At 38.0% G+C, this 25,998-nt stretch overlaps 5 protein-coding genes across 5 annotated transcripts; 3 read left to right on the top strand and 2 right to left on the bottom strand.

Annotated features, from left to right (window-relative positions):
* The first annotated feature begins 866 nt into the window (after nucleotides 1-866).
* Nucleotides 867-2,907, top strand: LOC149026089 (glycerol-3-phosphate acyltransferase 1-like). The gene is made up of 2 exons (XM_089143247.1): nucleotides 867-1,677; nucleotides 1,842-2,907. Exons 1-2 carry the CDS (start codon nucleotides 943-945, stop codon nucleotides 2,721-2,723), a joined length of 1,617 nt encoding a protein of 538 aa, XP_088999373.1. The 5' UTR covers nucleotides 867-942; the 3' UTR covers nucleotides 2,724-2,907.
* Nucleotides 2,908-9,706: 6,799 nt separating this feature from the next.
* LOC149026088 (Plant basic secretory protein (BSP) family protein) lies at nucleotides 9,707-10,970 on the bottom strand. Its single transcript, XM_089143246.1, has one exon. It carries the CDS (start codon nucleotides 10,788-10,790, stop codon nucleotides 9,912-9,914), a length of 879 nt encoding a protein of 292 aa, XP_088999372.1. The 5' UTR covers nucleotides 10,791-10,970; the 3' UTR covers nucleotides 9,707-9,911.
* Nucleotides 10,971-12,637: 1,667 nt separating this feature from the next.
* Nucleotides 12,638-16,088, top strand: LOC149026087 (cold-regulated 413 inner membrane protein 1, chloroplastic-like). The gene is made up of 6 exons (XM_089146328.1): nucleotides 12,638-12,899; nucleotides 12,987-13,097; nucleotides 13,498-13,593; nucleotides 13,681-13,745; nucleotides 15,596-15,665; nucleotides 15,755-16,088. Exons 1-6 carry the CDS (start codon nucleotides 12,736-12,738, stop codon nucleotides 15,918-15,920), a joined length of 672 nt encoding a protein of 223 aa, XP_089002454.1. The 5' UTR covers nucleotides 12,638-12,735; the 3' UTR covers nucleotides 15,921-16,088.
* Nucleotides 16,089-18,016: 1,928 nt separating this feature from the next.
* LOC149026086 (uncharacterized) lies at nucleotides 18,017-21,484 on the bottom strand. The gene is made up of 4 exons (XM_089146327.1): nucleotides 20,740-21,484; nucleotides 19,353-20,105; nucleotides 18,887-18,917; nucleotides 18,017-18,804 (listed from the first exon to the last, which is right to left on the bottom strand). Exons 1-4 carry the CDS (start codon nucleotides 20,798-20,800, stop codon nucleotides 18,633-18,635), a joined length of 1,017 nt encoding a protein of 338 aa, XP_089002453.1. The 5' UTR covers nucleotides 20,801-21,484; the 3' UTR covers nucleotides 18,017-18,632.
* Nucleotides 21,485-24,107: 2,623 nt separating this feature from the next.
* LOC149026085 (Pentatricopeptide repeat (PPR-like) superfamily protein) lies at nucleotides 24,108-25,906 on the top strand. Its single transcript, XM_089143245.1, has one exon. The coding sequence runs from the start codon at nucleotides 24,205-24,207 to the stop codon at nucleotides 25,828-25,830; it is 1,626 nt and encodes a 541-aa protein (XP_088999371.1). The 5' UTR covers nucleotides 24,108-24,204; the 3' UTR covers nucleotides 25,831-25,906.
* The last annotated feature ends 92 nt before the right edge of the window (nucleotides 25,907-25,998 follow it).

The raw sequence follows: 25,998 nt of genomic DNA, 5'->3' as shown, positions 1-25,998 counted from the left end.
GTTCAGGGTGATCTTGTCGATTGAACTCCTTATTTGGTGGTCTTTGCATTTCAGCTCTCCTTGTCAATGATTATTTTTCTTTCCAAAAGAAAAAAGAAAGGAACAAGTCCAAAGGCATTCAATATTTTTGTGTGGATGATCAATTACTCACATGAAGTGTCATTCCAAAATGGTGAGAATCACCCAAGTGGAATCTTCACCCTTTGGGACTCTTTTGACCTTGTTAGACGATTTGGGTCACTCACACCATGTGGGGAGGGGATGGTACCCCACATGGGTAGAGGATCAGGAACCCATATTTTCTATCCCATTGGGTACTTCAATGTGTTTCATAAATTGCAGTATTGGTTAGCATGAGAGAGACATTCAGAGAAAGAGCCATACACGTATGGAATGTGTTTTCAAGTTTTTTCCTATTTTTATGTCTAGTGCTACTCTGCCACGGTAAAATGCTGAACCCACTTCTTAATTATGGTTTTTATTTGTTTTTGGAGTTCGGTGAGGTGTGATTATGTGATGGAAGTTAAAAAGGAAAGGAAATCCTCCATAGACATCTTGGAAGATTTAAAATACTCCAACACGGAAGATTGATGGTTCCTGAAAATCTGAAAGAACCACAATTTTCAACGTTGCCAAAATCTAAAAATCACAAAGGCGGTCACCAATATTTCAACCTAACCATGTTCAGATACAAGAAAAAGAGTCCAAAAATATAATTGTTGAGCAGTTAATGCCAGCGGTGTGGACAACCAAATGCAACGGTCAACCTTCCCCAACTTTTTTTTTTTTCCCAATGACCAATGAATCATCTCCCTATATATTCTTGGCATCAGCTTCATTTCCTTTGCAATCACCACCAACGCCTCTTTAATTCACTTGGTGCTTCTTCCTTCTTCATATCTTCCATTGATTTACACCCAGATACATCTCTAGACTAAAACCATGGTGTTTCACATGGTTCTTCTCAAGCTTCTGGATTGGCTCTTGTATCATTTTCTGGCCACTCCATGCTACTTGGCAGTCACTAAGATCAGAAAGTACTATGGTTTTTTCAATAAAAACCCATCTCTCAAACCATCACAGCAAGCTTCTCCATTCCCTAGTGTGACCAAATGCAGTTTAGACTGTAGGGCTTCTCAGACCTTGGTTTGTGACATTCATGGTACCTTATTAAGGTCTCAGTCTTTATTTCCTTATTTCATGTTGGTCGCCTTTGAGGGTGGTAGCATTGTTAGAGCCTTCTTGTTGCTTCTTTCTAGTCCTATTTTGTTCTTTTTAGATCATGAGGTTAAGTTGAGGGTCATGGTGTTCATAACCTTCTGCGGACTTGGCAAGAAGGATGTAAAGAATGTTGGAGGAGCTGTTTTGCCTAAATTTTTCCTCGAGAATCTCAACCTTCAGGCCTATGAGGTGTTTGCTTCGACAGGAAGGAGGGTTGTATTTACTACTGTCCCTAGAGTTATGGTTGAGAGATTTCTCAAGGAATATTTGGAGGTGAGTGATGTTGTAGGAACCGAACTTCACAGTGTTGGGAACTACTTCACCGGTTTCTTATCTGAGTCAGGATTGCCTGTGAAGCACAAGTCTCTCCAGGAGTTTTTTGGTGATAACAAACCTGACATTGGCCTTGGAAGTTCAAGCAGTTTGCAAGACCAACTTCTCATCTCCCTCTGCAAGGTATGTTTGTTCTTCTCCCCACAATCTCTCTCCCCTTCAGTGCAATTGATGCAACAGAAAAAAAAAAAAGATTTTTCTTACACTTCTTTTCTTCAAAACACCCCTTTTTTCGGTAACTGCAACACCCAAGTTCCTGTGTTAATTAAGTTTCTGATAACCTACAGGAAGCTTATGTGGTCAATAAGGAAGACAGGAGAAACAGTGCTGCATCTGTGATGCCCAGGGAGAGATATCCAAAGCCTCTGGTGTTTCATGATGGGAGACTTGCTTTCTTACCTACCCCTCTGGCAACTCTTTTCATGTTCCTGTGGTTTCCACTCGGGTTAACACTAGCCATCTTCAGATTATGTGTGGGTATCCTCCTGCCTTACAAGATAGACCTCATGTTAGCTACTTGGAGTGGTATCAGAGTGAGGGTCAAAGGGTGCATCCCTTCAAAGTCAGAAAAGAGAAAAGGGGTTCTTTATGTTTGCACCCACAGGACTCTCTTGGACCCTGTGTTTCTCGGCACTGTTCTACAGAAACCTCTTACTGCAGTCACATACAGCTTGAGCAAAGTCTCTGAGTTCATTGCTCCCATGAAGACAGTAAGGTTGACTAGAGATAGAGAACAAGATGGAAAAACAATGCAGAAGCTGCTTAGTGAAGGTGATTTGGTGGTGTGCCCAGAAGGAACCACATGTAGAGAACCATATCTCTTGAGATTCAGCTCCTTATTTGCTGAACTAGCTGATGAAATAGTTCCTGTAGCAATGAATGTACATGTGAGCATGTTCTATGGCACAACAGCAAGTGGGTTTAAATGCTTGGACCCAATTTTCTTCTTAATGAACCCTCGTCCTGTATACAATGTTCACTTTCTTGGGAAGCTACCTAGAGAGCTAACATGCGCTGGTGGTAGATCCAGCTTTGAGGTGGCCAACTATATACAGAGACAACTAGCAAATGCTCTAGGGTTTGAGTGTACAACACTAACAAGAAAAGACAAGTATATGATGCTAGCAGGGAATGAAGGTATTGTCCATGAAAGGAAAAGGAAGCCATGAACAGTTTACTTGGAACTTGAAATAAGCAGCTAGCTAGTGAAAATACTTTAAAAAAGTGTAATTTTTTTGTTTCTTTGGATTCTACTGTCTTGTGAGTATTTGGTTAATAGAAGGTTTGTGAGTAGAACTGTATCAAATCATAGTTGATTAATGGTGGATTATAGACCATTCATTAAGATATTGAAATTGGTTATTTGTCTACTTCCTCCCATGCTTTCGTTTTGATTTTCGTTTCTCATGTTTATGTTTCTTGGACGTGTGTTAACTTTTGATGGGTTGACAACAAAGTTTCTGTAGTTGCATTAAATGTGAGGTTAAATGCTAGAATTGACTGGTGTGCCAAATTAAATGCTCTTTAAATTTGATAGATGTATAGAAGAGCAAAACAGAGACGTTATGGAGACATTTTTATAATCTCTCCAGCTCTCTGTATTTTGGATTTATTGAATTAAATTTTGATCCAAACTTTAAGACTGAGCACAAGGCAGTTGGGACTTCTACTGTAGTTCTCCATTATTATTATGAATGCATTATTACAAACATAAATGTGAAAATGCATCTGCTCGTACAGGTTGGTAGGGTTAATTTCTTCATCGTATTCAAATTCTCTCCACCCAGTTTATTATTCTACTTATATCATCTGAACTTACATGGGTATCGGACCTACATTGACAAGACGGTCTATGCACCTAAAATATGTTTCTTTACGCATCTATCCAGACTCACATGAATTTGAGACTCATATTCACAGGATAGATTCGAAAAAAATCTCCAGTATTATTCATTGTATATATGTGTGTACTTTTCACTTTGCTTATGACATATCACCTGTGAATGGAAGGGGTGTCAACTAGTTCGGCCCGGTTGGTTCATCTAAAACCTTTGTTAGACCAACCCAATCAAACAAAGCAACTTTAGCAAGATAGAGAGGAAGATGTGTATAACTCAGGCATTCTATCAATTATGAGGCCTAAGTTATTACTATCAAAATAAGCTGTGTTCGTTGCATGTCGGATTCTTCGGCTTATTTTGGATCATTTGTTTCTTGATGTCTTGCGTGGGTCACGCATTTATATATAGACCCTTTTCTACCAAAAAAAATTTTGTTACTATTGTATGTTCTTTTTATCATGCAGCCTTTTAGGCCAAATTTATGACTGTGTTGAATGACCCTGGACCCCATAATAAGGTGGAGGTAACTTGTGGCTTGTAATGGCAATTTTGCATGTCTGTGCTTGGGTACAATTGCCACATGCACCTTCAGAAAACAAGAAGATAGCGTCATTTAATGGCATGTATCTTATCAACCAAACAACTTCATATGGTTTCAAAGAGATATGATTATGATGGCTGCGTTTAAAGCAATTTATGATGTTGTTCTTTTACCTTTTCAAATTCCCTTTCACTTCTCCTATACGTGCCTAGCTTATTTGATATTTTTTTTATCACTGAATAATCGAAAGATAAAGAAGGTCTACCTAATGTGGGGTCATCTGTCCAAAATTTTATGGAGAGATCAATTCAAATTCAAAATTACAATTTAATACTTACGCCAGTCCTACTCTCAACAAAAATTTACGATCATTAATCTCTTGACAAGGATTTTGTAGCCAGCATCTTTGATAGCTTAGACCTCAAAAAAAAATATATCTAAAATTTCTGTGGTCCTTAGCCTTCATAATGCTTTACTGTACAGTCCACTTGTCAATGCAGGTTAATTGAGTGGTAAAGATTCATACTTCTTAGTAGAGAGGTCTTGGGTTCAACCTTTGCAGAGGCATTAGATTTACAGTATTAAAAAAGCACAAAAAAAAGAAAAAAAAAAAAAAAAGAGAGAAAAAAGAAGAAGAGATATATAGCCCACACAATCTGTTCGATAAAATGCTTCCAATAATCTTTATTTATCAGTTTTCTAATAAGTTCACTCAAGAAGGGAAATAATTAATTTATTTTCGCTGTTATTGTCAACTTTGTGATTGAATCGTTCATTCTTTTCCCATCAGAATGATCAACAACCATTTTATAAGACCAGGCAACGAGACACGCCTTCCAACTCTAGGAAAAATACAAAATCTTATTAATTCTTCTACTTCAATTATATTACATATTCGTGAATTACAAAACATTCTTGTGTTGTGGGTTATTCTTTACTTGCCGAAGAAGCTTATGAATCCCAAGGGCATGCTTCTTCAGAAAAGATTATGATAATGACAATTAGATTTTTAGAGGAATACCTTATAGTGTACCTTCTAATCCATTCTTTTCGGTATTTGATTTGATAATAGAACAAAGGGGTTGGTGAGGTTGGGGGAAATTATATAAACCTGAGTGTGACACTTACCAAGTCAATCTCCAAAGTGTACAGAGCCACCATACGCCCATCCTAAAAATTATGTACACTCAGAGAATACTGTATAGATGCATGAGAAGCTTTGTGATAACACTTTCCAAATATTTTGGTGATGTCCAAAGTTAACGAATCATGTTATGGATTTATAGGAGAGGATTACTGAAAGACACCTAAAAAATGGACTGTTTGTTTTCCAGCAACAATGGTGATCAGGACTGTTGGGCTGTCAAGAAGTGTCATATAGAAAAACCATAGTGAAGATGGGAATGTTGAGAAAACTGAATAAAGTTACTTAGGACTCCTATGAAAGAAGCCAAATCTATAAGAATGCTTAGAACTATGGTGGAATGACAAAAACTAGATTAAAAGAACAGACCTTTGGTGACACAGGAGGAACAATGGATAAATATATATTTAGATCAGAACAAACATCTGACGTTATGTAAGGAGAGGAGGAAAAATCACCAGAGGAGCAAAATCGGAGGATGATGTAGGAAAGAACAAAGCAGTTGAGGCAAGTATGAAGATATTGCAGTTGGATTTCTCCATTGTTTGCTGGGTTGATACACACGAAAAAAAACAGAGTAAGAGGTAGAATGAAATGAAAAAAAAAACATGAGAGATAAGCAGGCCATGAAGAGACAGATTATAGCAAACAAAACCCTTAAGTTCAAAATTATAGCCCATAAACACAGATTTAGCTGCCTGCAGAGAGAGTTACATCCATTCATGTGGAGGAAGTGAACAAGAGGCGAACAACCAAAGAACTGAAAGTAAGGACTAATCAGGTAAGAAATCAATCAAACAACAATAAGGAAAAACCTTTTTACAGTACAAAGGATGGTTGACCTTTTTACAGTACAAAGGATGTTTGATTAACAGTAAGAAACAAAGCAAAAAAGAATGCCTTGAGCTTGAAAGTGAGAAGAACATGGAAATGTTGAAGTAATCTCCAAACAACAAAAGAGAGATGCAGTTTTTTCATGGGGAAACCCCATTTGTCTGAGAATTCAATGTTAGAATTTCTGAGGCAAGTATACCCTGTTGGTCCAATTTAGAACATTGTGTTTTGACCCCAAAAGTTGAATTGAACAATCTTGATTTGGAGTTGTACTGTCACTGGTTCTGAACTACAAGAGAAGAATTATGAAGTAAAAATGAACCATTTACACTTAGATGACCCAGCCATATTACATAACATCATCAACAAGAATAAAATGACAATGGTTTTCTGATTGAGACAAAATGGCAAGGGTCCTCATATGTCAGTATGACAGGATAATCATAATTATTCATAATTTGTTTCTCCCAGAAACTCTCATTTTTCTATTTGTTTTAATAATCATTGACCTGTTCTCTTACAAAACTTTCATTGCATATTGTTATGCAGGTATCTTTTAATGTGGAAGCTCCAGCCTCCGAGGAACTGTAGAAATTCTGCCATGAATTTTCACTTTCTCAACTTCAAGTTGCCAGTGCTTTCTCTCATTGTTAATCTTTAGTAAAAAGCCTAAAGAAGGCATCAAACATAAGTGACTTGTCCAGATGGAAGATTATACAAATCTTCTTCCTATGGTTGAAATGAAAGAGAGCATCCTGGGGAATTATAAAACCTTTAAAATTGGAGATGTTTACTGCAAAACTATAATTTCTGGTGGATTTTGTCTAACATAAATGCAATTATCTCAGTAAAAATTGTTGGGTTAAGGCTTTGTATGAAAATTGGCATCTGTATGAACTACAAGGATGTTCTTGTTGATACTTTAACTATAACTCAAACTTTTCTAAATCAGTTGGAGATAAGATCGATCAATCAATGATAGAACTAGTTACGATGAATTCGAATTTGAATTTGAATTTGAATTCAGAGACTTATCATTTACTGTTTGAATTTCTTAAAGATAGAAACCAGGCTTTGATCAAAGTCCTGAATTCATGTGAGGAAGGAAGACTAGCTTGATACTTACTTGTCAAATGCTTATTCATAAAGCTTTTGTGGTCTATGTTGATGACCGGCCTGCACCTGTCTTTTAAATTTCGCATTCACTTTTGGATTAATTGTCTACAGTGGCTGCTTGTACCATGACAGGACTCTGATTTCAAATTCTGAGTGCCCACACCTTCTGATGGGCATGGATCATATCAAACAATATATCATGATCCACAAAAGGTCCCAAGAAAAATATCAAAGAAACTCAACATCCGTTGTCAGCTATCTAAGCTTGTATCTAAGCTTGAAACCTAAATCAGTCATTTTGTCAAACGTGAAAACCCATATATGGTTCACAATCTAATAATTCATGAGCAGCATCTGTAGCTTCGACCATCCATTTTCAAAATGTCTATTTCACTCTTTTATAAATGCGATATTTCGATTTCGACCTTTCGAAGTGCATTAATTGTACAATATTGAAATGGAAACTCCACTTTCTCTCTGTCATGGTAAGCAAACTTAAAATTTGGACAAATTTTGAATGTTTTATAACAAATAAAAAATTAAATGCTATAATTATTCGAATGGTCGTATTTTCTAGAATTTTTTTTTATTTGACATGTTTAAATGTAGTCTTTAAAAAAATAAAAATAAACACAAGATTTTATTTAGTCAAAAGATGATTTTTTTTTTTTTTTTTGGTCCTTTCTTCCAAAAGATCATTATTGTAGATGATTTTATTATCTATCAAATTTATTTATTTTTTTAATCATTCCCTCATTTTCTTTTATTTTCATGCGACTACTTTTGTTTTTGCGTGCAAGTCTTTAGAATGGACCATTAAGATTCCACTGCATGATTGGACCCTTTAGTTTTACATTGACATTTTTTCACATAAATTTTTGACCAAAATTATCAACTTAGATCTTTTCGGTATTTACCATTATTTGAAAATGGTCAATACCTCTACTCATTAATGGATCATTCTGTTAGAGTGTTATTTTTTTTTGTCTCATGCTATAACAAATTTAGTTGTCGACAACTCTTTTATTTGACTAATTTATTTCTACCTAATGTTTCACATCTTATTTTAATTTGTAAAGTATTATGAGTGTTGAATCCAGTATTAGACATACAATATATTGTCTCCATTGTAAGATCTATGGAGCTCTCAATTCTTTCAAACTCTATATTTCGAGTACAAAACAAGGTTTAGATCAAGCCTAACACCTAAGGGACTTTAACATTCAATAAATTAATGCAATATCAATAATGTTCTTGATCTTGAACCTATGCATACGACTTGTGTCTGACCTTATAAGTCTGTCTCAATTTTTTTCCTTCCACTCAATGATGTGATGATTGAATTGGAATGTCTTAATTAACCTTTGACAAAATATAAAAATATAGATACTGAATAGGCAATTTGGATCAAACTCAATGAGCAAATTTTATTTCAACTGAATTCAATGTACATTACACAGTTTCATATTTTTAGAACGTGAATATTCAAATTATCTTGACAACCATTGTGAGAGTCAGAGGATAACTCTTGGAGGTAATTTGAGATTTATGTGTGTGTGTGTGTGTGTATATATATATATATATATATATATATATATATATATTATATTTTTTTTTTTTTTTTTTTTTTTTTTTGTTTTGCCAATCCCAGTTTATAAACCGGTGGTTCGAACCCACGTCGCACACCTGGCAACCTCCTCATTCATTGTTCACCCAAACAATCGATTTTTAATTTTATTGCATGATTAATGAACAAGAAAAAGATGCCCTAAAAGCAAAGTTCATTGAGAAAATAAAATGTTACAAGGAATGACGTCTACATTATAAATTCATACAAGGGAAAGATTGGTGCACAGTTGCACATACAAGGGAAAGATTGGAGCACCTAGTCTGGGATTGAATATCTATATAGGACCATGCCTATATAAACGGGGGTAAAATGACTCAGATACCCCTTATAAAAGATGATAATTAATGATCACTATACCAATGCCACCCAATTATCTGCACGTGTTCTTATTACCTATTCTCCAATTGGCCCTTTGCCGACTCCAAAGTGAACTACCATCAGACTATACATGCTATGTGGTGGGATACCATTCATCCAATATGGTGATATGATCAACTCCCCATGAAATTTAGAAGGTGGTTTTTAAAAATCTTGAAGATTTCTTATACAAATCAACTCCCTGAATACTTGGGTCTTCCCCCTGAAATAGATTTGTCAAAACAACAAACGTTTACTTTTATTTTTGATAGGGTATCTAAAAGGTTGAAAAGTTGGAAATTAAGACTCATGTCTCGTGCTGACCGGGAGGTAATGCGCTCAGATCAATTAAACTATATTAACAATTCCCAGCCACCACCCCCACTCTGCATTAGCTCTTTGATTCAAGACATTCATAGACTTGGTACTTATTTTGTTTCATGTAACTTTCTTCATGTTATTAGGAATCGCAATACACTAGCAGATTACCTAGCCTAGAAGGCCCAGTTAGTGGCTGAAACAATTGTATGGCTTACTTCTACTCGGCTCAAAGACTTAGGTTCCACTACTATGGTTTTGCCACTTGAATAAATGCTCTTTGGCCTTTGCACTAAAAAAAAAAAAAATCCCAATCTTTTAACTGATCAAAGCGGATTTTTTTTTTTTTGTGGGCATAAAATGATCAATGCATATCACTAAAAAAATGAATATGAAACTTGTACACAAATGCATATCACTTAAAAAAATGAATATGAAACTTGTACACAAATTGTAAGTCATTCAAAAAAAGAATCTCACTCGCTATCATTGGAAGCTTGTTGTGCTCAACCTCCACCACACATGTATCCACAAAGTTTCTTGTGGTTATTGTTTTTGTGGGCCCCACAGTTTGTCCTACGTAGGTCCTGAGTTGGTAGTGGGTCCCATTACGTTTGGTATCTGTCTCGTTGAAGAATAATAGGAAAAGCACGCCTGCTGAGCTGGCAGACCCAATGCATCATCAATCATTCGCGCATGCCAACGTTCACGCATTTCTTGGTTCAACCGGCCAATGAACCCATGTGTGACCCGCTCACAATAATTCAAGAAATTCGCGACGACCAAACCGTCTCTATTTTCCCAGCAACTATTGCCGTCAGATGTTTCCGGCGAGTTTAGGCCGCCGGGATCCGTCAGTGCAGCAAACCCAGAAGATCTTCCGACGTACTCAACCATTCCATCAATAAGAGACGTTGGTGCACGCATCTCTCCATCCCAAAGCCATACACGAGCCATTCCTCTTTGCACCGCCGACGCCACAACCCTCTCGACATTATTAGTCTCTTCCATCAACGATGGGCTAATGTGAAGAACAAACTCATGGTCGTTGCTCACGTTAACTACAACCGGTTGTGATAGATTCCGGCCGGCGAGCCTCAAGGTTACACGGTTAACTTGCTTCTTGGGCTGGGTGGCATTTGGGTAGAGAACTTGTTCGGCGAAATGACTCGTATTTAAGACTATTCTGGTTGCCTTGTCGTTGGAGACGAAGAAGAGCGCAAATCGACGACCAGCTGAAGAATCTCCGGCGTCGTTAATGATGGTTACTTCAAAGCCTTTAGACGCTTCATAATTGGCCCATATGGATAAGATTCCAATGAAGATGACGCAGACGATACGGTGCGTGATTGATGAGATTGATACTGTGAATTTCTCATCTGTGGTAGAGGCGACAACGGCAGGAGCATTGGAGGTGGTGGAGATTAAGGGTTCGAGGAGATTTTGCTCTTCCATGTGAATTTTGAAGCTATAGGTAGCCAACAACGGAAGCTAAAGAGTGGAAGTCGGAACTCCCAAATTCTTGAGGCAGTCTTTCCCCTGTGGTTTTTTTAAAGCGTTTGGCCTGTTTACCGAAAAAAAATAAGAGCAAAATGCACAAAATAGAGTACTTAAATAGTTAAATCACCAACTCTTCATCAATTAATATATGAAAAACAAAACATCCCGTTGAGTTTTCATTGGATACATTAATCCAATCCATTTGAGAAGAACATTAAATCCATGTTTATATTTTTTTAATTCCCAAAATACCCTTATCCAAATCGGAAATGCTATTTAGTCAAAATATCGAGACACTACTCATTCATTTTGGAAACAAAAAACAAAAACACCTGCAACCATGGTCAGGCGTTGTACTCAATGGATCTATGTGTGGAGTAAGCGAGTAAGATTAACCCTCCATAGCTGCTGAGATAAAGTCTGCTTGTCTTACCTGATAAAAATTGAGGCTTTTGCAACCAACAAGGAAAGGTGGGCTAGAAGGGTTTTCTAAACAGCGGTAGACTTCCCCAACTTCTGACACATTTGTATTTGTTCGACAACAACCGGTCAAGTGGCACCGGTGGTAGCGACTGTCTTCTTTGTTTGGTGGGTGACCATGGTGTGGGTTTTTTGGAGATTCTTCTGAGGAACTCAGCTAGCTAAGCCCATTGTATCATAATTAAAAACTAGATTTCATAAATGGCTATCTTCACGAACCATGTCAGCAATATGCCACAAGAGGCTAAAGAATTGGCCAAGAAGTCTGGAATTTTTTCCTTGACCCGGCAGGCAAGGAGGGTAGAATAATGGGTGGACAGTCTGTCTGGCTGTAAGGGTTGAACCCACAACTTCTTCAATAAAAAATATGGATCTAACTAATTGGACCAACTCTACCTAGGCAACCTAGCAGGGATCTTGCCAAAAGAAGAAAATGAAGAAAGGAGGGGACCAATCCAACCTTATTGTAGCTAATTAATGTAAAGTTTTCATGGACCCACAAGGGTCCACATTTTAGCCCAAAAAATGTTCTGATATCATAACAAAAAACATGCATATCTACGATGGTCAATTACAGCTTCTCGAGCAGCATAATTAGTTTTTACGTTATCTTTAAATATTGATAAAATGAATTGGAGATGTGATTTTAATTTATTTTGTGATGAAGAGACATTAAGAAAATATAAATGGATCGAGATCTAGTATTTATGAAAATTTTTATTCTGGGGTAATTTATGTATGCCAATGTTACATTTTCAGATGGGGTTTTAATTGTGACCAAGAATCTAGTATTTATGAAAATTATAAAGAATGAGAATATTCAATTTTCAGTTGGGTTTCAATTGTGACCGATTGAAAGAATTACAGAAAATTATAAGGAATGAGAATTATAAAGGATGTGAACCCAACAAATATCAAAAACTTTTTTTTTTTTGTGTATGAGATTCATCCAAGTCAGTTTGCACGCACCTCGATTACATCAAATGTTTTGTTGTCCTCAGGAGTCGAATCCATGACCTTTCCACTGAAAAGTATGGATTTTATCATTATACTGACCCTGCATTGAAAACAAATATCAAGACTTTGCTTGGGTCCTGCTCCTGTAGATGAACGTCAAATCGACCGATATATCGAAATTTCTATCGAAACTATAGAATTTCAAAAAAGATTTTGAATGTGAGGGTCTGAAATCTCATCTCGACGGTCCCAAACAATTTGGCAAATATCGTGGGTCAGCTGTCAGACACGCAGACCGGTCGGTCTGACCATTCACAAGTGTCACGGGCCCACCGGCTACTACACGCGTTGGTTTCCGCTGGAACTTTCTCTCGTCTTTCGCTCTTTGCCTTCCATCACTTTCGACTACCTGCAACTGCAAGGCTGCAACAACGGAAGTGACGAAAGAACTACTGAAGGAGCCATGTTGTCTGTTGCCTTCTCTATTGCTCAACCTCCCTCTCCTCTTCGTAGGGATTCATTTACTTTTGGATCTCCCATCCTAAATTCATCTCGCCATCAAAGTAAGATTTTCGCTACCATTAACACCACTCGCTCATCTGCTCAATTCCTTTTTCATCCTCTCAGGTGAGATTTATTCTAATCTATAAAAAAATTGATTTCCATGGGTATGTTCGTTTCGTTTGTCTTATCTGAATCCTGGAATGTCTGCAGATTCTCAGTAAAGCATCAAGAATTGAAGAGGAAGCGTGGATCCGGTGCTGTTTGTTACTCTGCTCCGTTTCACCCTCGAAACCTTCAATGGGTATCCACTGTGGCGTCCACGTAAGTATATATCTCTCTGTACTTTCTGTTTCTGGTATTTCGTGCTGATGATCGTTGGATGTCCATTCTTCAAAAGCGTTTCTGAATCAGGAAAGAAGCAAAAGACCTTTGGAATGTACTCTTAACCAAAGCAGCTCCAGCACTTCAATTACATTGATTTTAGTTTTGAATTACAAATTGAGATTTAAGTTCGATACATTGAATTATTTTTATAATAACTGTTAGACAACAGTACTGGTCATATAGCAAGTTCTACATATCCACATATCCAGTAACTATAAAAATAACACCATTAAGATGTGGACCAAGAAGATAATATTTTTTTTTGCTGTTTCAAGAACTTGTACTGTATTCTGGTTTTTGTTTGGTTATGCAATTGATCTTGGAACTTCTTTCCCAGCGTTCTAATGCTTTCCAGAGGCACTGCAGTTCAAAAGTCATTTCTTGTTCCTTTGTTTGCTCTACAAGCACCTTCAACCATTGTCTCATGGATCAAGTAGGTGATGCTGCTGCCCTCCTGATCCCTCTCTCCTTTTCTTTGGTTATAATTTACCAGATAAGCTTTTCAATGTTCAAATGGCAGGAGCGAGGTTGGCCTTTGGATTGCGTCCTTGGCTCTTCTCACTCGTCTTTTCTTCTCTGTATCTGGTGCGTAAGCTGTTAAACGATGTTAACCTTAATCAAATTTTACAAAAAGAAACTTAAATGTTATCTTCTTTACATTGCTTTCGTTAGGTTAACCAAATTTTACAAAAGGAAACTTAAATGTTATCTTCTTTACATTGCTTTCTAAGTTTTTCCTTTAAGCAATCCTTTTTGCAGCAACTGCTAATTCACAGATGATAGTGTCTGAATACACCTTTACAAGTGTATTTAGAGCTTGAGGCCTTATTTTAATCGCCTCTTGTTCTTATTCCTCAATGTTGAGATAAGAGTATGAAGGTTTTCAAAAATAGTTTGAAAGTAACATATCATTATGTCATATTGAAAAGCTGTCATTGCTGGAAAACTGATAGTATTATCCTTGTTCAGGGGGGAAAAAAGATTAAAATTTGGCTGCCATCAGGAATGAGCAAAAAGAACAACTTATTTAACACCTTGACACTAGGGCATTAATGAGAAAATCCCCGTATATATACCCATTCTATGTTCCTTTGGTTTTGTTTCCCCTTATACATAACCATTCTATGTTCCTTTGGTTTTTTTTTCTTCTTTTAGAGTTTGCCTACTAAGGAAGAAATTGAGAAGAAAGTCATTTTGTTAGAGAATGTGTTAAGACTGTGCTGCTGTTAGCAAGTGAAGTGTGACTTTTATGACCAAAATTAGCTAGTCTTAAATATTTTCAAGAAGCCATGTGAAACTTCATATTATGTAGTTGTATGCACAGTTGTCACCTATGAAGGTGCTAGACTACCAACTACCAAGGTGGCAGAGAAAGGTAAATACAAGGTGAAGACAACTGCATGTACAAGGCATCCAAGGCTCCTGCCTAGTGCTCAAGTCGGCCAGGTCAATCAGAGCACTGCCAAGGTGCCGCCTGCACAATGCCTTGACAACTGCGGTTATATGGATTCCCACCACATACATAGGGCTGGCTGGACCATTGAAAAGATGAGGAACTCTTTAGATCAATCACCTCTGGAGTTACATCATTTAAGTCAGGCCACCAATTTACTGTGCTGGGCGGAGGGGCAAACTCAATCCCAGGTCAATCAGAGCACTGCCAAGGCGCCGCCTGCGTGATGCGTTGACAACTGTGGTTATATGGATTTCCACCACATACATAGGGCTGGCTGGACCATTGTAAAGATGAGGAATTCTTTAGATCAATCACCTCTGGAGTTCCATCAATTAAGTCAGGCCACCAATTTACTGTGCTGGGCGGAGGGGCAAACTCAATCCTAGGCAAGCAGGCATAGTGGACCCAGTGGAATCAATGGGATCTTCAAAGCAGCAAGGTGTTGCAGAAATTCAAGCTGCAAAAAAAGAAAAAATCACAATTTATTTATCTTTAGGAGCTGACAATTCACTCATTTTGTTATTTTTATGTCATATCATGAATTGTTTATGTGATTACTAACTCCTATTATTTTTGGCATGGTCACATACTCATATATGCTGGTATTCTAATCAGATGAATAACTTATTAAATATGCAATCTGTGAACTTTTCATGTTAATGAGATTGTCTGAGTACGTTATCCTTCCACTTCTAGGACTTGTATAGACTGAGTAACAGAAATGTGTTCCCATTACATATATGGAGTAAATAATTGAGGAAGGTATCTGAGCCAAATACACGTCTATCCAAATGGACAAAGTTTAACAGTAGTCAGTTAGTTACAACAGCTGAAACATATTCAGGGCAAGAAAAGAAAAAGAAATAGATAGATAGATGATAACATATGCACAATTTATGTTTTGATTTTTCCATAAATTGTTTCATCTATCGTCTTTAACAAAATGGAACATATTTAATTAACTGTTTTTGGTTTCTAGGTGAACTGGAGTTACCTTTCCTGGCATTTCTGCTTGTTATTCTGGCTCCTTACCAAGTAATGAACCTCAGGTGAGCAGGAGGGTATGGGTGAGTATTTACTGGGTCATTTTTCCATCTCACTTAATATTTTTAACATTTCTTGCCTTTTTGATGGTCAGAGGAACACAAGGAGGTACTGTCATTTCTTTAGTGATTGCTACATACCTGGCTTACCAACATTTCTCAAGGGCAGGTAGCTTGCAAAATTCGTTTGAACAAGGATCGATAATTGCCACCTTAGCAGTCATTTGCATCACTGCAGTTGCATGCTTGCTTTTGATCTGATAGTCTGATATAATCCGATGTTGTACATAGTGTAGCAGGCATGTATATGGTCAAAACATATTAGGGGATAGAAAATAAATGTCAGTTGTGTTTCTTGGTTAGTTTACATGTATGGTTGGTCCTTCTATGTATCTTGGTTAGTTTATATGTATAATTTCCTAGTAAGAAGGAACGATTGAAGAGGGATGTAGCATGTATTCTCATAAGGTATGCATGATAATATTGTTAAATATATTTCATGGCCCTCAAACATTAGATCATCATATTTATGGCCATGGTTCCACATGAACTGGTCTGTTGGATTTTCGTGTGTATGTAAGGTAGGCAATGAGAACTTTAGTTTCTGAAATTTTTTTACCTTGCAGGATGCCAGTATTGACTCTTCTATTCCTGTATAATCTTCAGGAGTTTAGTATTGAACACCCTGTACCATGTTAGACACTGGATACCTTTGCACTAATCTCTTGCACAGCCCATCTTATGTGGTTGACTTGTTATGGCTAGTACATCATTTGCAATATGAATGTGTGTATCCATGGCAATTTTCATGATTTGTGCTTGGTAGTACATACTCTGATCCAAGACTTGATAATATTGGTCAATTCCCCCCCCCCCCTTCCCAATACTCCAACCTTATTGATGCTCTGCACTTGATTAGGCAGTCACTATAAAAGTCAGAGAGTTGAATGCATTATAACTTTTTCTGGAGTTTTCTCCAACGTTTTAGCATGGTTGATTTAAAACATTTAGGACCTTCCATTTCTTAAATCGGGATGTCACATCTGGGCAAGTTCATCCATCCAATTCTTGAATGTTGCTGGATTGGTCACTTGACCAATTAATAGACTCATTTCAGGTTTCAGTACTCTATGAAACTAGATATAGTTTCGGTTGAAAATTTTACTAGGGTTTTCCTAACATATTGTAACATGAAATGAGGTCCATGTCCTTTTAGGACTTCCTACAATCATAAGAATTAACATATTTCTTCCTTGTTCTGATGAAATCCATATTTTGTTCTAGTAGAAATTGAGCCAAAAAGTTTTGCAAATGCATGTCACATTTCTACATGGTTCCACTGGTACAGTCCATCCAGTGCTGTTTCTCAGACTTGGGGTGAGTCATTGAGTCGAGTTTTCCCCTTGCACTGTATGCACCTCTGTCTCTCATGTAGCATAGATGCTGCAGTTTATATTGAGGCAGATGGGCTAAGCCATTATGTGAGTCTATTGACCCTGGGGCTTGTTTTTGAAGCTGAGGGATCACTCTTTCTTCATTCAAGTCCTACATTAGATATTTGTCATTTATTTGTTGACCTGAACTGAAATTGTTTCTGTTTGATAAAAATTACTTTAAATAATAATTGAAAGCTTGTGTAAAATAACACTTCTTATTTCATAATGTAGTTTCTGCAAGTTTGCCAGCTTAGAAGGTTAAGGTTTGGATGGAGTTGGGCTTAGTTCTTCTGTGTCATAATATCTCAAGCAATGTAATCTTACTAGAATTACAAACAAAATGTTTGCTAGTGGAATGTTTTGGCCTATTGCTTTTTGAGTCTTTACTGTTGAAGATGAGTAAGAAATAAACTGTCAATCATGGATGTGGCATTGCTTGCCCATTCAATAGGATAGGAAAGAATTCCCCTGGCCAATCTTATGTACTTTCAGGGGAAACTCAGTATGTATTCTGTACATCAGTCAAATGGTGGCTTAGAATCAAGAAATTTATCTCTAATAAGAGTTCTTTGTAAGTGGCAACAGTTTTTATTTTCCTCCCCACTTGTAATGAAATTTTGGGTTCGAAAGATAGCGGCCCTGTTTTCATTTTACTTGGTCTGAAAAAAGATGGCCGACGGCCTGATCATTGGTTATGGAGACTCTTGGATAGATGATGAATCCTTTATATGTACCATATGTCACATTTGGTGATTATTTAAATTGCTTGGCCACAATTTTTGGGGTTTTTTTCTTCTTCTTTCAGTGGTCCTTGGTCTTTAAACAAAATTTGACCTTTTCAAATCATTTGAGAAGCTTAATTTCATAAGTTGAGATGTTCTTTTGGATCAGAAATCATTCCATGTTTGGTGGTGATATGGACAGCATGTTTGCAAATTTGGATGCCAATTGACTGCCACAGAATGGCTGAGATAGTTGAAATCCGTACTCCCATACTAAACAAGAACTATGTTAACTTCCGACTCATCTCTTTAGCAGTGTTCTCATTTCATCACAAGCAAAATCCTAGTTTGCACTAGTTCCTTTTTCCTTCTCTTGTATATGACTGGCAGAATTCAGCACTCAGTAGGGTAATGGGAGCACTGATAGGGAATTCCGGCCATGATATGACTGAAAAGCAAAGTAGTAAAGTCATAATGTAAAGGCAATGCTTTTATCACTTTGATTTCTTTTGATCTGAAGCTAATTCTTTAAATTGGCCTAGGCACAACAAAAGCTGTCCAAAAGCGATGGACTTTTCTGAAACAAATTATTGACTTAACACTACAAAGAAGGGAGCTAGCCATCCATGATTTCTACCAGTACGTGAACCCATCACTTTGTATATACACTGCTCTTGTATGCTGATGTAGCTTGTTCTTTTGAGAAACTCCCAAGTAGCCTGATTCTAATGGCTGACCTTGGTGGTGTATAAATCCTCAATTCAGTCTGCATAGCCTATCGTTGAGTGGAATTCCATGTGGGCTGAAGAAGTTCGTCACATCCATCTCACTGCTAGAACTGAGACTAAGAGGCATTCCATGGTGAAGGCTTTCAATGAACTAGTTGACATGTAGGTAGCTGAGTTGAAGGTGCTAGGAGGTTCTGCTCCTCCTCCGTAGACCGTTGATCCAGTTGGATTTGTTGTGTTCAGAACTGTTGCACTCGTGCTGCAATTACCAAGTATAATCAAGAAGCATTCCTTCTTGACATGAACATAAGTTGGAAATAAAGATGGAATGGAATGGTTACCTGGTTCCCGGATATTGACATGATCCATTACCTGCAAATATTGCAAGAGACAGAAACTGAAATTAGTGCTTAAGTAAATATGCTTATGATGTTCTCGGTTGTCACTTCTTATAATGTTCATAGGCTCATATGCTTGGACAAAATTTGACACACTCTGAAGGTATAAGCTGCCCGTGGAAAAACATGACAAACAAGGACAGGGTCAAGAGAGAGTTCAGGATATATGATTTGAGAAGGATTCCCTGGAGCTGTGAGAAAAGAGACATGGGATTTGACATGGACTCAGTTGTAATCTGTCAGATTATTGAGCCAAAAAAGAAAGTTTGCACATGAATAAAACTAGTCGCAGACATGGAAAAAGCATCTGAGGATCAAACTTATCATTCCTGCTTAGCTTTTAACATGCCCATATTTTCCATCTAAATTTGATCATAAATCAAGTACTCGTATTTCAGCATTAACTTACTTGGGTCAATGTTGGTTAAAACGGCCGTTCCTCCAAAGTTGCAGCTGGTGGGAACTGGGTTCTTCTGGTAATAGCTATTGAATGCATAAGATGCGTGATCATGGACTGTGTCTGGGTTGTAACAAGATCCTCCCGTTTGAATTGCTGAACAATCTGCACCACCAAACCCACAGGCATAGTCAAGAGCTACCTGCAAGGCAGTTTCTGCAGCACCTTGGCTTGCAACACACCAGCTCCCACTTGATGATCCTGGGGTTCCTGTGGTTGGAGTAGTAGTACTTGGGGTTCCTATGGTTGGAGTTGTGGTACTTGGAGGTCCTGTGGTTGGAGATGTGGTGCTAGGGGTTCCTATGGTTGGTGTAGTTGTGCTTGGGGTTCCTATGGTTGGAGTAGTTGTGCTTGGGGTTCCTATGGTTGGAGTAGTTGTGCTTGGGGTTCCTATGGTTGGAGTAGTTGTGCCTGGGGTTCCTACGGTTGGAGCATTTGTGCTCGGGTTTCCTATGGTTGGAGTAGGGATATCTGGGCTTGGAATTGTTGGCGCTTCTGGTGGGGTTTCTGGATTTCCCACAGGGGTTGTGGTTGTTGGAGGAGTCGTAAAGGGAGTTGGATTGACTACTGGAACTGTTGCTAATGGGGTGATGACATCCCTTTTGGTGTTGGACTCCGAAGTGGATGATGATGACAATTCTTCATGGTCCAAATCTTGAGTGTAGCTGGATGCTCCAACCATGGTTGTCTCTGTAACACTTGAACCTAGAATTAAGAATTAAAATTAAAACCAGAGTGAGATTGATTTTCTGTGAACATCAGAGAAATAATCAATAAATTCAAATCGAATCCGTGTGACATAATCATTTTCTTCTGACATAAAAGAGGGAATCAATAAATTCAAATCGAATATACAGAATTCTCAGAGGCACTCTGCCAAGACTGTAATTTGGTGTTGAAGTACCAAATGAAACCTAAAAGAGATGACGAAGTGAAGAACACCATTAGACCAAAGACAGTTCAGGCTGATTAGTCTATTTTCAGTTTCTGAAGTTCCAAGTGGGATTGATTATTTTGAGTGTCTAGAAGTTTCCTACCTAAACAGAACTAAAAAACGACAAATCAAATCAGGTTCAAATTTAAAATAAAAAAGACAATGGAACAGACAAAATCAAGACACAGTCTTCTTTAAAATGAGAAATCAAATAGAAAAATCCATAAGATTCAAACTTATAAAAACAGAAAGAAATAAAAAAAAAAACTACTTAAGAGAGAGAGAGAGCTGAAATTGAGAAAGACAAAAAATCAGATACCCAGATGAAGAAAAAAGAAGAAAAAAACATCAAAGTCCGAACAGAGAAGGCAGAAGGTGAAGAACCCCTTAAACTCTGCAACTCACCTGCGCAAAGGAAAAGACCCAAGAAGAAGAATATGAGACACTGACGAACCCTTGTGCCCATCTTCCAGATTTCGTTTTCTTATGCTTCTCCAAACTCCGAAGCTTTTTATCTTTGGTTCGAAACAGAGTAGCCAAAATTACTCAAAACAAGAGCAACATCAATGGTGTAGAAACGGAAGCAGAATGATTGGAGCTTCATATACCTTGAAGAATCAGAGCTTCCTTGGGACGAAGAGAAAGAGAAGGAGAGCGGGGAATAAAAGAAACTTGAGAAAGGAGGCATATGTATTGGAGAAGGTGCACGCAAGTGCAGGTGCAAAGGAATAAAAAAGGCACAATGGGACGAGAAAAGAGATCGAAGCTCAGAATATTTTGGAATTTAAGTCTGGTCTGTGTGTTGATGAAGTAAATGATTATAACGGTAATGATGAGAGTTGGTATTTCTTTTCTTTCCCTTTTCTTTTTTTCCTGCTTCTCTCTCTCTTTCGCTGTTTATGGGACAATCAAAAGTTTAAAACTTCAAAAGCCAAAGGTGGGAAAAAGGAAAGAAGTATAGTTTGGGTCGATCGGGATCTGCTTCCTTGTCTCCCTTTCTTTATTCTTCCACCCCTTATCACCACTTCAAAATCAAGATTTTCTGGTTTCGTTTCTGTTGGCTTGTCAGCATAAAGGTGCTTCTGATCCTCAACCATACTAAAAACTTCAAAATGAAGAAAAACAAGAGAATATTGGTTTCATGCAGGGGTGGGTCAGATCTCAGAATTAAACATCTAGCATTCTGTGAGCTCTTTATCAAGAACATCTTAGCCATCTGATTCCTAGAATCATTAACTTTTAAAATGCTGCTTAAGATCATTCTCCTATGTACGACCCAAAAAACTGAAAGGTTGGAGATCTCCAGGGGACAGGGACCCACAGTTTTGCCTTAGAAGGTGATTTGCAGAATGGAAATCTGTAGTGAAGCTGAACCTTCAAGCAAGAATCTGTCCGGAAACAACTTCCTTGAGGATGCAACCACTAGGGTAGTACCTCAAGGAACAGTACTCTTTACCAATCAAATATGATGCAAATGCCTACAAAAAGGATACTTCAGACATGGGATTTGCGTCCAGAAATTTGGGTCATTAAAAAAATTAGCAGAAGTGCTAAACTGCAATATAAGCTAGAGAAGAAGTGTGTTATGGAATGCATTCTGGAACCAGAATCAATTCCAAGAATGTATAGTAAACAGTAAACACAACTTAAGATTAGACATTGCAACTGAAGTGAGGGTTCTCTTCTCATTCATTAATCTCTTTTGTATATACTCAAAGCTGAAGTAGCTGTGTCTTGATCTAACCAGAGCAGTTCCATCAAGCCTAGGACCACTCTATGGAAGGCAAAAGAAAATGTATCATAAATCCTATTCCTAGCACTTTTTGGGACCAGATGATATAGAAATAATTCATCTGAATCTGATCAAGAACTTTTGATTAGAACCCTATATTCAAGTCTCAAGATGAAGTAGAGTGTTCCTCTTGGTTGTTGCCCACTGCACCATCCAAATTCCAAAAGTGAGATTATGTTTGTTACTTTGTAGTTTATGGAGCATTGTTTATGATGGAGTTGCTATTATTTTATCCAAATTTACTCTATAATGTATAATTACATGAGAGGCATGATTTCTCTTTTTGACACTATTAATTAAAGTTCAAAGCATGAATCCATCACTGTTACTGTTCATATTATATCTATGTTGATTGAATCTCCTGGGTCTGGGATTATAATATTAAAATGGGTGTAGGGCCCTCTCGACTTGCCACATGTCTCGAGTTAAGTGGTTAAGAGCGTATTTTGAAATTTGTTCTGACTAGGAAAATTATAAAGTCATCCATCAACTTTAGAAGGAGAGTCTGCCACATGGATATAGATGGATACAACGACAAAGGACGATTTCTACAAACAATACATTGATGAGGAGAAAATGCAATAATTCAGAGGAGTATCACTGTCGAGACAGACTTGAATGTTGTGTATTAAATGCGCAGCATGTACTACCAACGGTTGAAATTGAAATTTCGATCAAGATTTCTATCTCAACGGTTGACAACACAATAAATACGCATCACTAAAGTTGGACCCATATCCACATGATAGACTCTTGCTGGGGAGCTAATGATGACTAATGCCCATGTGGCTAAAAAATAATGTAAATCTACACCAAGACGAGAATTCATGTTCTCTTTGATATACTCTAAATAAGAAGGATAAAATACGAAATTAAGGATGATAAAACATCAACATCTTGAGAATCTTTTCCTAGAAAGACATGTCAAATCCTCCCTCCCCTTCGCATTAGTTGTCACATCCGAACTTCTAACCCTTTATGTGGTCACACATGAAAACCTTCCATAAAAAAACTATAGTGGTGATTTGGTATGTAAATGAATGCTTATAAAAATCTCCACTAGGTTTCACCAATAAGCTTTGTTTCTATAAGTGCATATGCTATACAAATGCACTAGCTAGGGTTTCCATTTATGTGGTCTTTTTTTTTTTTTTTTTTGGGTGGGAACCCTTTACCTGGTTTAAGTCATAATGTATTGTGGAAGGAAAGAAAGGTGCCTATGTGGAGATAGTAAATCTGAAGAGGGTATGAGTTTGAACCTCCATCGCTCTATATTTTTTCCATTTCACCATGGGTTTGTGGATCCCCAGTCGCTATGACTAGTTTGATAATGATAAAAAAAAAGAAGAAGAAAGATTGTTAAAGTATGCAGGGCTGAGGTTGGATTTAGGTCATCTATGTATGTTTCATGTTCTTCCAGCTGTTTAGATGAATTTTCGGGGCCCGTTCTTGCGGGGGGGGGAAAGAGAGGGGGGGGGCCGGGGGGGCCCCCCCCCCGGGGGGAAAGGGGGGGGGGAACACCCCATTACACAAACTATTTAAATTCACACTATCAATTTTCTTACTTGTATAAAACGAGCATTTGGTGTCTTCAACACTACATGTGCTAAATTTGAGAGAACAAAGTTAACTTAAATGATCCGTGTAACCTTCATCCAGCGGTCAGAAAAACAAGAAACATTGGCTACGCCCCTAAATGAGATGGACCATCTTCATCTCATGACAATTATTAGTAAGTGTGATGTGGTAGTACTTGTGGGGGCCCAAGAATTGAATGAAGATACTTAGATTTTACCAAATTGCTGCCACACAAAAGACCTTCCTAAGAAAATTGCTTGGGTGTTGTGCAACACCTGCAGTGAACACGAACGGTAAAAATCAAAATTTCGACCATTCATTTTTAAAAGGTGTGTTTTGAAAAACAAACGGTCGAGCGTACACACAGTAAATGCACAGCACTGAAGTCGAGCCGGATCCGAATCCAAAGATTTCCCCACCCACACCGAGTCTAAAATGGCTGAGGTACTGCGAAGAGAAATGGTCGTTAAAAGCCTGTAACAGAAAATCCGACTGAAGATATGCGACCATGTTGCAGTGCATTGCCTTCGTTGCCCAGCTCCATTTCTGGTTTCATCTCAGACCATCCATCGCTCTCTATGCTGGAGAAAAGATGCACCACCATGTCAGACCTCCATAAACTCCATGCCCACCTGATCAAGACTGGCCTGGCCAAACACACTATTGCCGCCAGTCGTGTCCTCTCTTTCTGCGCCACCTCCCCAGCTGGCGACATTAACTACGCCTACTTGGTGTTCTCCCAAATCCAGCACCCAAACCTCTTTGCTTGGAACACCATCATCAGAGGCTTCTCCCAGAGCTCTACCCCTCAACTTGCCATATCTCTGTTTATTGAGATGTTGGAGTTCTCACCCATTGAACCACATAGACTCACCTACCCTTCACTCTTCAAGGCCTATGCTCAAATGGGTCTGGCTCATGATGGAACCCAGCTTCATGGGAGGATTCTAAAACTCGGGATCCAATCCGATCCTTTTATTCGAAACACAATCATCTCCATGTATGTTAATTGTGGCCGTTGGGTTGAAGCTTATCGTCTGTTTGAAGAATATTCGAGCTTTGATATTGTTGCTTGGAATTCCATGATCATGGGTCTTGCTAAAAATGGGCAAGTCGGTGAGTCAAGAAAGTTGTTCGATAAAATGCCGGTGAGAAGCAGAGTATCATGGAATTCAATGATTAGTGGGTATGTTAGGAACCAGAGATTGCCGGAGGCATTAGATCTATTTCACCTAATGCAGAAGGAAAGAATCGAGCCGGATGAGTTTACGTTGGTTAGCTTATTATCTGCTTGCTCTAGTTTAGGAGCTCTAGGAATGGGGGAGTGGGTTCATGCTTATATAGAAAAGAATAAAATTAATGTCAACACCATCATTTCTACTGCAATTGTTGATATGTATTGCAAGTGTGGAAGCATTGATAAGGCCCTTAGAGTGTTTGAGACCATCCCTAACAAGGGGTTGTCATGTTGGAACTCAATGATCTTGGGCCTTGCACTGAACGGCCGTGGAAAGGAAGCAATAAGATTATTTTTAAGGCTCCAATCCTCTGGTTTGAGGCCGGATCATGTTAGTTTTCTTGGTGTTCTAACTGCTTGCAACCATTCAGGCCTGGTCAATGAAGCAAAAGTATTTTTCCTCTTAATGACAAAGACATACAAGATCAAGCCAACAATCAAGCATTATGGTTGCATGGTTGATGTTCTTGGTCGTGCAGGGCTTCTTGATGAGGCAGAAGAACTGATTGGAAATATACCAGTAAATTCAGACGCTATCTTATGGAGCTCCTTGCTTTCTGCCTGTAGGACACATGGAAACACAGAGATGGGTAATAGGGTAGCAAAGACACTAATGGAATTAGATTCGATTGATAGTGGCGGCTATATACTTTCCTCGAATGTTTATGCGACTGCTGGTCATTTCACAGATGCTGTGAATACAAGGCAGTCCATGAAGGACAAGCATATAAGGAGGGAACCTGGGTGCAGTCTCATTGAGGTGAATGGGGTTGTTTATGAGTTTGTAGCAGGTGGGAGGTTGCATCCTCAAGCCAGAGAGATCTACTCCTTATTGATCGGGTTGAATTTAAATTTACAAGAACTGGAACATGTGGAACTTACTGCTTAGATGTTATTGATTCACAATGTCAGCTGATTTCAGTAAAATATCTCATGAAACACAAGTCTGCTGTTGTTTGTAACATAGTTCATTGAACTAGAGTTTGAAGAGCACATCATGCTTTTCTGCAGGGAAGTCTTGGATATTTAACCTCGAAAAAAATACAGATTAAACTAG

Source organism: Hakea prostrata, chromosome 2, assembly GCF_041222555.1.
Source record: "Hakea prostrata isolate BN-2017 chromosome 2, UWA_Hpros_2, whole genome shotgun sequence".
Classification (NCBI taxonomy): domain Eukaryota; kingdom Viridiplantae; phylum Streptophyta; class Magnoliopsida; order Proteales; family Proteaceae; genus Hakea; species Hakea prostrata.
The sequence above is the reverse complement of the archived record's forward strand: the minus strand, read 5'-3'. Positions and strand labels throughout refer to the sequence as shown.